This window comes from Sarcophilus harrisii, chromosome 4 (assembly GCF_902635505.1).
Source record: "Sarcophilus harrisii chromosome 4, mSarHar1.11, whole genome shotgun sequence".
Lineage (NCBI taxonomy): Eukaryota > Metazoa > Chordata > Mammalia > Dasyuromorphia > Dasyuridae > Sarcophilus > Sarcophilus harrisii.
In genome coordinates this window covers 411,353,441-411,370,224 of record NC_045429.1, presented here as the reverse complement: position 1 = coordinate 411,370,224, position 16,784 = coordinate 411,353,441, and the positions used below count along the sequence as shown (strand labels likewise).

At 35.3% G+C, this 16,784-nt stretch overlaps 1 protein-coding gene across 1 annotated transcript in view; it reads right to left on the bottom strand.

Moving 5' to 3' along the window:
- GNAI3 (G protein subunit alpha i3) overlaps positions 1-16,784 on the bottom strand; it is a 48,735-nt gene that overhangs the window by 11,101 nt on the left and 20,850 nt on the right. The window contains exons 2-4 of the mRNA XM_031967223.1: positions 6,217-6,259; positions 5,950-6,091; positions 561-718 (exon numbers count right to left, since the gene is read on the bottom strand). Of these exons, the coding sequence (XP_031823083.1) occupies positions 561-718; positions 5,950-6,091; positions 6,217-6,259 (343 nt within the window). The remainder of the gene's footprint in view (positions 1-560; positions 719-5,949; positions 6,092-6,216; positions 6,260-16,784) is intronic.

The following is a 16,784-nucleotide window of genomic DNA, read 5'->3' as shown; positions in this document are numbered from 1 at the left end:
ATTTGCAATATGACATCAATTTTAATCTCAAAAGTTAATTTCAACTATACTCAACTATACTCTAATACTAATGTTCCACATCTCATAGTCAACCACCTGTGACTAGGATTAGGGATAAGATTTATTTACAAGTGATTAGTACAAGAGGATTCCCAGAAACCTATTACAAGTGCCAGTCCCAGTGACTTGGGCTATGAGAGAAAAAGAAAACATAATTCTAATTTCAGTCCATAGCTGACTACTGGTGCAAAGCACTGATATGCAGCAGTCCTTTGGGAGCTGGAAGATAGCCAAGACCCCAGCTGCAAGGGATTTTCCCCTCCTCCACTTGTTCACAAGAACATGGTTATAATTTCACTATGCCAACAAGCTTCCCTTCAAGTTCCTGGAAGGGTTCTACAACACTAAAATGATTAAACGATTTTCATGAAGAATGCTAGACAGCTTTCTACAAAATGTCTGCTATGCAGATTTCTCTTCAGAGATGAACTTTGGAACTTCTCCGGAGTTCAGAGCCACAGTTATTTCCAGCTATGTCATCACTAAGGAAGATGACTTACTATGAGGCAGAGTCATTGAGCTGATATTCCCTTGATCTGCTGAAGCAGGCTTGCACTCCGCCATCTCGCCATAACCGTTTAATTACTCCTGCTAGTTCTGGAGTCATGACCCCCTCTTCAGCACTACCAGCTAAAACAAACAACTGCCGAGCATCATCCTGAGGAAAAGCATTTAAAAGAGAAAGATAAATGTTAGTTGAGTCTTTTATTTCCTAAAACACTTCAAGGTTGTCATATTAGATTTGTCCCACTGGATCAGAAAGGTATGAAAAAGACCAAACCAACTGCCTCTTCTTCCCTGGGAAGACAATTTGGGAGAACTCAAACTCACTTACCTTTCTTCCCTTCAATTCCATTTTCTACCTAAAAGGCATTTTGTCAAAGAAGAAAATCTTGTGCTGAGTGGAGAAATGATGGTCTCCCTGAAAGGGAGCCCATGGATCCTCCCTGTAGCCACTCAAGGTTGCTTATATAGCATGAAACAGGAAAGACCAAACAATGAAGGCTCCATGTGTACATCTCCTGGAGGCAATAGGTTGCGACTTTTTTGAAACCCCTATGCAGAAAAGTGAAATAGAACCTCTAGGACTCGTTAAAAGGAATAAGTAAATTTTTAGTAAAAGATGGGAATAGATCATGGCTTTCAGGGAGTCTAATAATTCTTAAAATTATCTTTCCTCAATCTATTTTCAACATCAATTGCTTTTCCTATGAGATATTTCCAATTTTCTTCAATTTGTAAAGTCTTTTGATTTTATTACATTGTTTCTTGATGTCTCGGAGAGTCACTGGTTTCCACTTGACCAATTCTAATTTATAAGAAATTATTTTTCTGGGACAGCTAGATGGTACAAAAAATAGAGCACTGGCTCTGGAATCAGGAGTACTTGAGTTCAAATCCCCCTTCAGACTTTTTCAGACACTTTGTAGCTATGTGACACTGGACTTAACCCTAACTGCCTCACATTCTCCCCTCAAATTTATTTTCCTCAGCAAAGTTTTGTACCTCCCTTTATCATTTGGTCAATTCTGATTTTTAAGGAATTATTTTTTTCAGTGTAGACCCACACACATGTATATGTGCTTTCTTTTACCAACCTATTAATATTTCACTATTTTTTGTACACTGTTCTTATTTCTTTTTTCCTCTACTACTACTATTTGATTTTTAAAACTAATTTTTAAAAAAATCTCTTTAGCTCTTCTGAGAATTCTTACTAGGTTTGTGTACAATCTGCATTTTTCTTTTGAGGCATTGCTTATAATAGTTTTCATATCTTTGTCTTCTTAGTTTGTCTCAAACTTCCCTGTCATCATAAAACCTTTTTATGATCGATCAGGTTTTGTTTTGGTTTTTTGCCTATTTTTTGAACCCATTTCTTGACTGTTCACCTCTGGGAGGAGCAGATTAATGTCTGACCTGAACTTCTATTATAGCTTTCTGCTTTCATAGCTCAATCTAGCAGCATATCGTTTTTAGTGCCTCCAAAATGGTATGATTTGAGGAGTGGTCTGGTTATTACTTTCTTGGGGGTTTGCATTTTGATCTTTAATCAAATATGGCTCCTGCTTCTCTATAACCACTACTGTTCCTCTCTGCTCTGGAGTTGTGACCCAGACCTGGGTAATGGGCAACTGAAATGCCAAATGGCACCTGATCCTATCCCCCCACCCCCACTGCTGGCACAGGTATGGGATCTCTTTCTGAGCAGGTATTTGCTCCTATTACTGACAGTCCTGGTTCTCATGTTGTGAATCCCTCCTGATGCTATCTCATTTACTGTGTTCAAAACTTACTTCAACCCCAGTGTCCACAAATCTTTCTGTCCTCTTAAAGCTTCCTAGGGCTGGAAAAATAAATTATTGTGACTTTTCCAGTCAGAATTCTGTTCAGCGTTTTCTGTGGCTGTTCTCTAGGAGAGCTTTTGGGGGAGGTTTGGAATGTGTGACCTCTTACTCCACCATAATGACTCCATTCCTCCATCAAGAATGAGAATAGGAGAAAATGTTAGAAGAAATAAGACACTGTAGCATTATAATAGATCTATGAAAACAGTTAATTTCTCTAAAGAACTTAAGTCTAGAACACTTAAAAATAATGAGACCAGAAAGAGAATACTGCTGATAACTGTAATCTTATTACTTCATTCCTTTCTTAAATAAACACAGACTTTCAGGAGTTATTTCCTTAGCTAATATCTAAGTTTTCCTCCTATCACAAAGAACAGTGTCTCACTAAACTTAAAAGTGTGCACAGGATATCAAAAGAAATACCATGCATTATTAGGAAGAATGTGAATAAGCAGGAAGGCTAATTTATATTTCTTAATTCTAATTAGAATAATTGTAATTCTAATAAGAAGCAAGTCAATTAACAAGCAACATATTCAGAAAAGGTGAAATTAAGACTGGGAGTTTAAGTGATTTGTTTCTTCCAAGAGCTCATATCAAAATGAATTTTCTAGCACTACCCATTTCCTTCTCTTTTTATTAGTACCTTCTAGTTAACACTGTCAAATTCAAACCTTTTTTGCCATGATGTTTTCCATTTAGTATAATCTCTCTCCTCTTCTATGTGTAAGGCTTTTCTTCCTTCATTCAAATATCACTTCAAAGCCCCTCTCTTTCAAAAAAAAAAAAAAAAAAAAACTTCTCTGCCCACTTGTTTCAGATATTCTTTTTATGCTGATAGGGAAAAGCTGGAATAAAAGTACTAATCATTAGAAATGTTGGAAAACTCTTGTACTCTTAAAACACTATGCATTCACTATTTTCTTCTATACCTACAATAAGAAGCTTTGAGGGCAAGGCCCTTATCTATTCATTTATTTATTTATTTATTTATTTTGGGGGGGGGGGGGCATAATTTTGAGCCATTTCCCAAACAGTTCAAAATATGCTACAAATAAATCTTACAATCATATAGTATGCTATTTTAGAAACTGGCTGTAAACACTTCTCCTCTACTATCCAACCAACTTCTTTCTGGTTTAGTAAGCCATCTAACTACAAACAGTCCCCTTCCAGCGCAATAAACCCCCTACCTGTGTAAGTAGATAAGCAAGAACAGCCCCATTCTGCAGCTGGCTTTGTTCTTGGCTTTCTCTCTTCCAAACCAATCATAAAAGAGCCTAACTTCTGACCTGTTTTAGGCAGAGTCGGGCAGCCAACAGGGAAGAACAGAGAGAGGATAGAATAACACTGTGTGCATGTATAAAAGAGAGAAACATTAAAAATAAATTATAAATGACAGCAGGAAGTACTCTCTGTGTGCTAGAGAACTCAAGGGACATATAAAGTCTAAGAAGGATTAATGGTATCAACAGTGTTTGGTGAAAAAAGTGGCCCACAGATTAATAAAAAGTAATTTGTCAAAGTTAAGAAGAGTGAAATAGATAGGATAAAATAGTGGGTGAACAGAAGTATTACTGTAACCCAAACAGAGGGGGGGAGGTGGCTGTCACTCAGTCGTTTTAGTTGTGTACAACTCTCTGTGACCCCTTTTGGGGTTTTCTTGGCAAAGATCCTGGAGTGATTTGCCATTTCCATCTCTAGATCATTTTACAGATGAGCAAACCAAGGGAAATTGGGTTAAGTGACTTGTCCAGGGTCACAAGTATTTAAGGCCAAATTTGAACTCAAGGTCTCCCTGATTCTCGGTCCAGCGTTCTATCTGCTGTGCCACCAGCTGCCACCTAACGCTTACAAGTACAAATATGATTTTTCACCCATTTATCAAAACTGTCTCTGCTCACATTTCTTCTTACAAGTTAGGACTCTCTGGTTTTCTTTTCTCTGCTTCTGACCTACCAAAAGCCTGCCTTGTCCCTTGGGTTGTAATGCCTTTCACAATCACACTCCCCACCCTCCCCCCAACTGGCACACTTGCCTTTTCCCCTCCACCTCTCAGAATCTCTTGGCTTTTTTAAAGTTTAGGTGCCACTTCTTATCAGTTCTCCCAGAAATGACTTTGTATTGACTTTTTTGCATTTTATACATTTCACCCCCAATACAGAGTACAGAGATACTTAACCTGGGGGCCACAAACATTTTTAAAAAAATATTTTGGTAACTGTATTTAAACATAATTTGGATTCTTTTTGTGATCTTTTCTACTTTATTCTACGCATTTAAAAATATTATCCCCAAAAGGAGTCCAGAGGCTTCCCTGGGCTGATGAGGAGACCATGACACCCAAAAGGTGAAGAAGCCCTGTCCTAATTAACACAATGTAGGATCCTTGAGAGCGGGAAAGGTTCCTGATTTTGTACTCCCAGAGTCTAACATTGTACCAGAAGATACTTAAATAAATTTTTGTTGAATGACTAACAACCCAACCTGATTCAGACAACTTCTTTAATTTTACATCCCTTCACCTACTACATCTTCAACATCTAACTAGATTAAACTGTACTTTTTGACGCAGTGCTTTTTAGGATATATATTCTTACATTGCTTCATGAATATAAGCTATGCTCCAACTAGACTCAAGGTTCTGTCAGTACTTCAAATAATATTGACTGTCAATTCCAAAAGGCTACTCCAACTCATCCCTATCCACCTGAAAAGCTATTTCTAGCCATTATAATTACTGATGATGTCAACAAAGATCCACACTGGAATGAGAGATTTTGATCGCAAAGTTGAAGAGCTGGAGTCAGAGCTCACAAAATCTAACCTATGACAGTCTACTTCATAGTCTAAACAGCAATCTTTCCTGTAACATTCCAGCAAAAGGTCATCCAGGTAATGCTTTATGACCTCTGAGAGAGAGACTACTACCTTCTAAGGTTAGATTGCTATAAGGAGCTCCTCCCAGAAATGATCATAATGCTTTATAAGTGTTTCAACTAGTTAAAAATTAGTGCAGTGGGACTCTCTTCCACTAGACATTATACTTTTATTAATGCAGCACAAGACTGCTTAAGTCTTAGAGATCATGATTACATCAATCAACAGATTATAAATAGACCTAATACAGTCTAAAACATAACACAAGAATCTTAAAATCTGAAACTTTCCACTTCCTCAAATAACAGGATTATTAAAGAGAAAGGGGTCCCTTGAAATAAAATGAAATGAGAAGAGCAGTTGAAGAAACTGGTTAATTCAGAGTGTTCAGAGAGTCCTTGGTGCCATTCGAAGCTATTTCAAACTTTTGAAACACCTTGCATAGAAATATCCATTTGCATTTTTCAATTTTCTCTTCATACCTGTCCTGTGGCACCTTCTACAGTGAGCTGCTGAAACTTCTCAGGTTACTACATGTGCACCATCGGCCTATGCTATTGCTTCAATTCTTGCTCCTGACAGATGAAGCAATTTGTGCCTCTCATTGAACAGGACCTACTGAAGAAAAAGAAAGCTATAGGAAGTGAGAAACACTCACGGCTCTGGCAGCTTCCCCAAAATCAATCTTGAGCCGTCCCATGGCTCTTATAATTGCAATGATGGACTGGATGGTATTGCTGTAAACAACGACTTTATACTGTTTACATTCTTCTTCAGAATACCCGTCTTCATGAATGATTCTTAAAAAGAGAAAGAAAACCAAAACCCATTACTACTGCTAAAATGAAAGAAAATAAAATACTATAGATTTTTAAAATGCTAAGTGAGAAAATTTAGCTTTACAAAAGATTACATTCCAACTTACTTCATTTGTTTCACAATGGTGCTTTTACCAGATTCGCCAGCACCTGAAATATACAGAAGATATACTTTAAATTTCTCAATTTCCAAATATTTTAGGTATGACAATCTTATATAAATGATCTCTATCCCAAAATAATACTTTTTAGACTTCAGTATATGTGGCTCAGCCACGAAATTCAACTTAGTAGTGTATTACAACCTATTTCTTGGTATTACTAGCAATATATATAATAAAGTATTACCTCAAACACAGAAATAATAATGGTTCCTATTTACATAGCACTTGTAGCTTTAAAAATAACACTTAATTCACACCAACTTTCTGAGATAGGTACTCCAGTTGTCATTATTTTAATTTTATAGATGTGAAAACTGAAACCCAGTAAAATTAAGTGACTTGCCAAGGACAATCACTAAGTAAATGTCAGAAATAGAATCTGAATGTATGCCCTCTGACTATCCAATGGTCCTTTTATCATACATGAAAACACCATTTTCTATCTGGTCATCTTTAGTATAGTCAGGTCCGCTATTACTATATGATTTAGAATTGATGAATTCCTAACTTCCAAATATATCTGTCCTCCATGAAGAGATAATAAGTCCACATATGATCCAATTTAGGTTAAAAGTTTACCAATTAACTCACAACACATTTAACATCACTTCCCTAAGTCATGGCAATGAAATCACTAAGGCAAATATTAGTTATATAGTTATTTGCCTGAATTTAATCACTGGAAGGGATAACAATTCAACAGTTTCTCTTTTGTCAGTCAGTACAAACACAATTTTACCTTGTTTTCGGTACTCACAATCTGAAACTCCGAAGTTAGGAATTAAATTGCAAGGCAAAACCAAAAATATCCAGCAAAATATTTTCAAGTTAAACAGAACAGAATTTAGAGCTGAATAGGATCATCTAGTTCAATCCTTTCATTTTACAGAAAACTGAGCCCCAAAGATGTACAATGACTTGCCCACTTGGCAAAACTAGTATTTGAATCCAGGTTGTGTAAGATCAGACATAGTCCTCTTTGTACCATCTACCATACAATTGTACACTCATTTACTTTTCTCCCAGATGATCACTAAAAATGAGACACATTTTTGTGTCTCACACAAATCACAAAATTTTTGTCCTCTGACATCCAATAATTTGATATTAAGAGTGAAAGCTTAGGGCAGCTAGGTGGTGCAATGGATAGAGCACCAGGAGGAAATGAATTCAAATCCGGTCTGAAGACACTTAACACTTCCTAGCTGTGTGACCCTGGGCAAATCACTTAAGCCCAATTGCCTCAGCCAAAAAAGAAAAAAAAGGAAAATAAAAGAGTTAAAGTGTTCACTCTAATATAGTCAAAGCACCATACCCAACTGTGTTATTCTATATTCTTATTTATTTTGTTAAACATTTCCCAACTACATTTTAATCTGGGTATTGAAGAATCCTACACTTTTGTTTTATACCATTTATTCTATTATTCTATGAACTATCAGTTCAGCAAACAAACAAAAAACAAAGTACAGTTAAAGCACACAGCTAACATCATGAAAATTATTTAAGGAGCATAAGGCATATGTCCAGTATAGCTTTAATCACTACTTTATTAAGGGGAAAAACAAAAAACAAAAACCGAGCTTTTTTACAAGATGTTTTCTTATCTTCTGGCAAAGCTAGTTACTTTCTGAGACCAAAAACAATCAATCTGATTAAATGGGCTACAGCATATCCAAGTTGTTGATTTCCTAACTGTCTCCAGAATACCTTTGACTACTTTCCAAGAACTGTGATAGTGTACCTGTCTTCTGAACAGTCCTCCCAAAAGTCGTCATCTTTGCCAATTTGACAAGTGTGAGGCAGTTTTTAATTGTCCTATCCCTTTAGTAGTCCTGTGGAACACTTTTTCAGATGACTATTGATGGTTTGCATGTCTCCTTTTAAGATATACCCACTCATTTTAATAATTTTATATCAAGAAATAGCTCTTGTTTTTATGTTTTAATCAGTTTTTTTCTAAAAGTCTTGGACATAAGATTTTTAACAAAGAAACATGCTGCAAAGATTCCTTTGCAGATTCCCCCACTCCCAATTGTTTCCTTCTGTTTCTAACTTTGCTGTCTCGTTTGTACAAAAAGCTGCTCCAATTTTACCTAATCAAAGGTGTCCATTTTATTTCTCTGTGATCCTCTATCCTTTGTTTGGTCAACGGTTCTCCTGTCAATAATTGCAGGACCCTAGGTTGTGGGTCTACTTAAGGTTCTCTGTGATATATGAGATGTTGATCTAAGCCTGACTTCTCCCAGACTACTTTCCAATTTTCCCAGCAACTTTTGTTTAACAGTTTGTGTTCAGTTCACTTTTTGATGTAATTGCCTTTTTTTCGGTCTTGTTCCTCCTGGATTTCTCAGTTAACACTGGATAGGAGGGCCACTCCCTAATCTTGGTTTAGATACTACACTCCTAGGTTCTCTTTCTACCTCTCTATTCCTTCTCCAGCTTCTTGCTTTATTCTCAGCTTTTACAAATGGGTCTTCCACAGGGTCAGGCTTTGGACATCTCATTTTTTCTTTACATCCTCTCCTTTGGCAATCTCCTTCATTTTTACAGCATATTAGATGCCTCCCAAATCTGTATCTCCAACTATAGGCTCTAGATTTAAATAATAAAATATTAGAATAGAAAAGAATTGTAGAAGCCATCCAGTACAATCAATATACCAAATTCCCCTCTATAACTATTTCAATATCTGCCAAGAAAACCCCAAATGAGGTCACAAAGAACCAGATACAACTGAACTGACTGAACACTATCATTGTCATTATTAACAACTACAATAATATCCTATTATTCCTCTGATCAATATTAAGTGGGTTTCTACTACCTGCCAAGTAAAGTGAAAAATTCCTTACCTGGTAGTCAAGGTTCTTTGGTATCTCCTTACTTTTCCAATTTATTATATTTTAGTCTATATTTCAGTTATGCTAGAGTAGTCTAGCATACTCCCTTTAAATATAGCCTATATATATATATACACAATTTATATTTGATACAATCTATATGTCAGTTATTCCAGGCTACTATCTGACTTCTTAATGAAGCCTACGTTATTTATGTCAAGTGCACCATCACTTTTCCAATTACCCAGATTTATAACTTATATGGTATTCCTCACCCTCTTTCACCCCATGTCTTGTCATTTCTCCAAGTCCTTCTTGATTCTATCACTTTCTCTCCAATCACATCATTACCCTAAATCTAGGACCTCATCAACTGTAGCCTGCCCTACTACAATAGCTTCCTAATTGGTTTTTCTGCCTCAAATCCCTCCCCACTCTCTTTGATAATACATGACACTTTGGTCTCATTATCAACGTGTACTTGTGCTGGCTATCCCCTATGCCTGGAATGCACTCACTCCCTCCCACCTCTCAAAATCTCTAGTCTCTCCCACTCAAACACCATCTTCTGCCTGAACCCTTCCTTCTCCAATCCTCTCTGCTTATAGTAGTTCCCCTTGTCCCTCGGATTACTTCCTTTACGTTTTGTTTATACCCGTGTATGTACATATCTCCTCAGATAGAATGTAAGCTATTTGAAGGCAGGGACTGACTCATTCTTGTTTTCTGTTCTAGTCCTGTATTGGATTTCAAAGGAGAGATAAATGTGCAACATGAAGTAGACAGACATGGTACAGGCAGCCTAGACAAAGATTTGAGATTGGAATTGAACGTAAGAAAGAAATTGAACTAGGAAATAGGGAATGTAGTGGAGGTCTATAAAATAAAAACTGACCTTGTGTCTAATAAGAGGATTTTGCATCCCTCGGAAGAGTTCGAACAATGTCTAGCACAATGCCTGACATAGTAGGTACTTAATGTTTATATACTGATTTTGCTCTCCTACCTTTGTTCATGCTGCTTCATTCCATCTAGTACATCTTCCCTCTCCTTCACTGTCTGTTGAAACCTCACCTTTTCCATACAACATCCCAATTACCTTTCCCCCTAGTTTTGACTACTACTTTGTTTTGAACTTCTCCAATGCATTTATAATGTATTATTGCAAAATTTTATCTGTGCACATGCCTTATCCCTCAACTAGGATGAAAACCATCAGGACAGGGTTCATAGTTTATATTATTGCAAAATTTTATCTGTGCACATGCCTTATCCCTCAACTAGGATGAAAACCATCAGGACAGGGTTCATAGTTTATCTGAACTCCTCCAGCATCGAGGGCTGTACTTATAACATGCATTTAATAATTGCTTAAAACAATTTTTTTTATCCCCTAATTGGCTATTCATTTCCATCATTAAGTCCAAATCTCAGATTACTGAAGTATTTACTTTCCAAGTACATCTAATGAAAATTTAGTAATTAAATCATGCTTTTTCCTTTATTCCAAAAAGCTAATTTACTTAACCAGTTTCTTTCTTGATGACTATAGAAAATACCTCCACCAAATTCCTTGTCTTTCAAGCAAAACCTAGTGAAGTCATCTGTGACTCCTCACTTCTCTCCTTTCCTTACATCAAACTGTAACAAAACCCTGCCTCTTATATGCACGAGCATAGCAACCTTCTCTTCTCCATCACCTCTACCAAGTCTCTGAGCTAGCCTTTAGCCATATTGTATCTTGTACTACTGTAACTGTTTTAAATCTCCAGCCTAAAGTCTCTCTCATCACTTCAATAACATCACTATTAAATGAATTAAGAACTGTTTTTAAAAATTATTTCTTCAAACTTTTTGAGGGATGCAAAATCCTCTGTACTAGACACAAGATCAATTTTTATTTTATACAATTCCACTACATTCCCTATTTCCCAGTTCGATTTGTTCCCTATGTTCAATTCCAATCTAAGTCTTTGTCCAGACTGCCTGTACTATGTCTACTTCATGTTGTACATTTATCTCTCCTTTGAAATCCAATACATGAAAAGAACATCCTAGTCTGTTTCCTTTTCCCTCACCTCTAACTTATTCCTTCAAGTATTTAGTGATCTCTGTACCTACTACCCAATTCTCTACCTCTCAGTCTTTACTCACTACATATTATTTATCCCCACTTTCTATTTGATATCGTTTCAAACAACTACAAGATTTTTGTCTCCTACAGTATATTTTTAAAAACAAATCAAAGGAAATACATTTTCCCTCATCTCCTTAGCCCATCTTATAAAACTCCAATAACTTATTATTTCATTCCTTACCCTTTAAATACAACCACTCTCACTTTGCATAAAGTATAAAGTCTTATATTGACTTGTAGGGTTCGATTGTTTAATTACCTAGGTTCGATTGTTTAATTACCTATCTAATTCACCTGGTTTATTCAGAAATATATCTCAGAAATGAGACCTTTATCAGAGAAACTCAATGAGAAAAAATAAACTCCTCCCCATCTGTTTCCCTTCTAATTTTTACTACACTAAACTTTGCAACAACTTTTTAATTTTACATAATAAAAACTGTACATTTTATCTTGTGATCCTCTTTCTATAAGAATACCACCATATCATCTATAAAGAAGAGATATTTTTGCTTTTTCTTTGTCTATGTTTATCTCAATTTCTTGTTCCTGTCTTATTTCTATAGCATTTCTAGCACCGTACTGAATAGTGATAACAGACATACTTGCTTTTTCTCCTGATCTTACTGTAAAGATGTCTAACTTCTCCATTTAGAGAAAATGTCTATTCCTGTATTAGATAAATACTATTTACTATATATTTTTTTAAATGTCCTTTTATTCTTGATTTGTAATTTTTAATTGAAATGTTAAAAGCCTTTTCAACATTTATTGATATAATCATGTTTTTTGTTATTTACAGTTAAAATGATCTATTATATCTAGTCTTATGTTGAACCAACTCTGCAATTCTAGTATAAACCCAACTTGGTCATAATGTGTGTGTGTGTGTGTGTGTGTGTGTGTAATCTTATACACTGTTATAACCTTCTAAAATTTTATTTAACAATTTTTGTCCATTAGGAATATTAGTCTATAGTTTTCTTTTTCTTCTTTGGATCTTCTTGGTTTAAGTACCAAGACTATAGGACTTTATACCACAAAAAGAGATTAGAAGAATTCCTTCTTATTAGTGAAATCATATTATTGTAACTAATTTTTCTCTGAATGTTTGAAAGAATTCACTTATGGATTCTATCTGGTCCTGGGATTTCTGCACCGTTTCCCCTTGCCTTTTGGGAATTCATTTTCCTGATATAGGGCTATTTAAATAGTCTAGAGAAAAGTATTTACTTTCTCTAAGCCCAATTTTATATTTGGGCAAAAATTTCTAATAATTTACTTCATCTCTTTTCAATTGTTTTAAGTTTTCCTTTTGATACAATTTGGTTTTCCTTTTTAAAAAATCAAATTAGCTATTTATCAATTTTATTAGTTTTTTTGAACTAGTAATTTTATTTGTCAATTCAATGCTTTTTTCCCTTCCAATTTAACTAGTCTCTTAATTTTCAGAATCTCTACTTGATATTTATCCAACATTTTTTTAATGTCATGACTAATTTACTGATTTATTCTTTTTCTCTTTTGCTGACAAAAATATTTAGAGATATAAATTTCCTCCTAGTAACTGCTTTAATGACAGTTTTGACAATCTCCTAAATTTTAGTAATTAACTCATTATTGTTGTTTTCTTTGATGATATTTTCTACTGTTTATAATGTTTTTAAATGTATCAACTGAAATGCATGGACAAAAATGCAAAGACAAAATAAAAAAAAATAGGCTTACAGATGCTAGGTTAAGAATCCTTGCTCTATTCATTATATCAGGTTTCCTCTAAGATGTTATTAATGTGATTAAAGTCAAGCAATCAATATACATTTATTAAGCCCTCTTTACGTACTAGACACTGCTAAGCACTGGGGATACAAGAGGAGGCAAAAAATAGTCCATGACTTCAAGGAACTCACATAAAACTTCCAAGACTACTAAAACTTTGGCTACAATCTCATAAGTGAAAGAAAAGTTTGTCTACAAGGCTAAGTCAAACTTAATACATGTCTACAAAAACAAACCCAAGCTGGTATCCATTGATAAATCATTCACAGATGAAGAAATATAACTGTGTCTTCTTTGGACATGCTCTGTGCCTTGGTATAAATATAAATCAACGCTGTCTTATTTTGTAAGCATCATAAATGTCTGAGACTATTTAAATAACTGAAGAGACCTTATTCTTCCACAACTTCTTTTTTTTTATTGGGGACAGGGATGGGTAACAGAGAGCTGAATCTCCCTATCTTGTCTAGCTGTAACTACAGCAGCCACTTCTCAGTTTCAGCTCAATGCTGATCACTGGCACAGAAGCTTTTTCCTGCTCTGTTTCTGACTTGGGCTGGTTCATAATCCTTAAAGAGCCTGGTTGACTACTCACTTCCCAACCCCCTTAATTTCCATCTTACTTCCAGGGGTTAGACATAGCAGTGCTAGACAGTCCACACCCACATCAACTTTAGCTCTACTGTAACTTAGAACTCCTGAGCTCAACTCACCCACCAGTTTCAGCCCCCCAAATCAGACATTTAGGTAAGCTCAAGTTCAGCACTCATTCTGAATTATTCCAAACCAGGCTTCTCACCACAATTTCTTGCTCTTGGGAGAGTAAAAATGCATACCTGGGAGAGATATACAGACTCTCTAAGCAAGGTGGTTGAGTTCTTGCTACATCTCCCCTAGAAGATGTACCCCATAATCATTATGACTGATAACTTCTCCCACTTCCAGTATTATTTTTTTTATAGAAGGGTCTTTTAAGTTAGAAAGAGCAATGGACCTGGTAAAGCTGTAGCTCTGACACTAACTAATTGACCTTAGGTAGAACGTGGCTTGTATCCAGGTTCTTCTTGACTCCTAAGTCCAACATTTTTTCCATTATATATCACCCTGTCACTTACAAAATGAGGGATTAGTCTAGACAACTTCTAAGGTATTTTTAAGCTATAAAATTCTATTGCTTTAAAAATAATTCAAGTTAATAAACATTTATCAAATGTCTACTACATGCAGGAACTATGGTACTCAGGGTTACAAGGAATAAAAGAAAAAAGCTCTTGCCCTCAGGTAACTTATGATCTGCAGAGCAGAGATGACAAGTGGCCTGCAAAACTCCTGAATGTATATAATTGGGAATAGTTAAAAATAAAAATACAATACAACACATAATATTAATGTGTGGTTTTCTAAGTGAATATATGGCCTGTAGAAATCCTTTTCTATTGGAGTGTGACACCATCATGCTAGTACACCAAAAAGTAAATATAAGGAAAGAGAAGGCACTAAAAATTGAGAGGATCAGAGAAACTTCAGAGAGAGCATGGAGCCTGACCTAATTCTCTATGGAAGTAGATTGTGGAAATTAAAGCTGGAATATGGACTTTGGAGAATTAATAACAAGATGCAGTGTCAATAAAAGGAAATAATGCAAAACAAGGCTAGAAAGGTAAGCTGGAATTAGACTATGAAAAGCCTCAAATATCTCTGGTCAAAGAGTTTGGCTAGGGGGAAGAGGGGGATTTCCTAACCTTTATGTGTTACAGACTCCCTTGACAGTCAAAGTCTATAGACACTTTCTCAGAAGTGTTCCTTTAATTAATGAAAGGAAATACAAAGATGCAATATTTCTCCCACCCAAGTAAACAAACCTCCTGACAGCTGTCCATGGATTTCAGATTAAGAATTTCCACTCCAAGAAGCATATGAAGCTTTAAGGACATGTCAGAGAGATCCTTGTTCAAGTGTGGACTTCTACTCTTGAGATTCTTTGACCTACTGAGGGTTTTTGAGCTGGGGATTGACAAGGCAAGATTTGTGTCTTAGACAACTTGTCTTGATATGGATGGATTAGGAGAAGAAAGAAACTAAGACCAAGAACACCAATCAAGAAGTTATTACAATAGTCTAAGAGAATGCTGAAGAGGGCTTGAACAGAGGTGGTATCTAAGTAGACAGAAGGGAAAAGATGAGAGATTTTGTAGAAGTAGAGCCAACAAGAATTAGATGTCTTAAAAGCACTGTTTCTTCCTCAAATGCCTTCCTAAATCCTTATCTTTATCTTTATTCAAGGATTCAGTTGCCAACTCCTTGTGAATTCTTTCCTGATGCCAAGATTGTTAGTATTCTTTTTCTTCTCAAATTATCTTGAATTTACTTATCTATGTATAAACCTAACCATCATCACTGATTTCTCCTTCTGCACCCAAAAGAGCTTGAGATTGCTTCAGGTAAGGATATTCGCTTTGACCGTATATTCACAACATTTAATACATAATAGCTAATAAATAGCTGCTAAATTGGATATTGGCAAGACTATAGAAACTTCACTGGTTCTTTAATTCAATGCAATAAAGTGTGTAAGTCAGGCATTTAGATAAGGTAAAAAGCTATTCACTCACAAGCATTTAAAGGCCATTTGCTTTGCACTATACTAAGATACACAGTGCTATACTTAATATAAAACTACCTAGTCAATAAGAAAAACTGAATAAACTACAGAGAAGAATTTTTTTTTTTTTTTACTATTTTCATAATAAGTATCAACTAAATTCCCTAAGTGAATGAACATTACATGGTTTTTTTAAATGTGAGTTAAATTATTTGCAACTAAAGGATTTAAATTAATGACTAGGCTTCAATGATCTCTTTCATATACTCTAATAACATTTTATAAAAAGCCAATAAAGTGAAATTCTCAGAAGTTGGTTAACTGAAAGAGAAACAAAAACTGCATTTGCCTGCTTCCAGTTATTATTGTTGAACTCTAAGATCACACTTTAGGCTTTGCTCTCAACTTATCCCTATAATGGTTCTAAAATGAAAACATGCCTTTTACAAATGGAATACTGAGCTCCACTTGTACCCTCTTGCTCTAATTAATTTTCTGCCCTCCCTCCCTCAAGTTACCTTATATATATCTTTAAAATTTTTAAGGCCTATTCAGTGACACACCAATTAAATTACCAAAAGATTTCTTTAGGGAAATAGAAATAATAAATTTATCTGGAGGAATAAAGATCAAGAATCTCAAAGAAAATAATGGGAAAAAAAAAAAGAAAGAAAGAAGGGGACCTACCAGTATCAGCTATAAAACTGTATTATAAAGCATTAATCATGAGAATGATTTCATACTAGTTAAGAAATGGACAGACCCACCAGTGGAGTACTAGGCACAAAACATAAAAGGAAGTGAACACAGTGGTCTAATGTCTAATAAACCCAAAGATCCCAAGAAATAATTTTTAAAAATGCAATTTAAAGCAATTCTAAGGTTCCACTTCATTCCTATCCACCAGATTGACAAAAATGACTAAAAAGGAAAAAATAACTACTGCTTGATGGGCTCTAGTAATATTAGGCACACAGATAAACTGTTAGTCGAGCTATGAATTGGTCCAGCCATGCGAGAAAACAATTTGGAACTATATCCAAAAAATCACTAAGGTATGCAAACTAGGCCTATATCCCAAAGAGATCAAAGAAACTGAAAAAAGTCCCATATGTACAAAAAGATTTATAGTTGTTTTTGTTATTGCAAA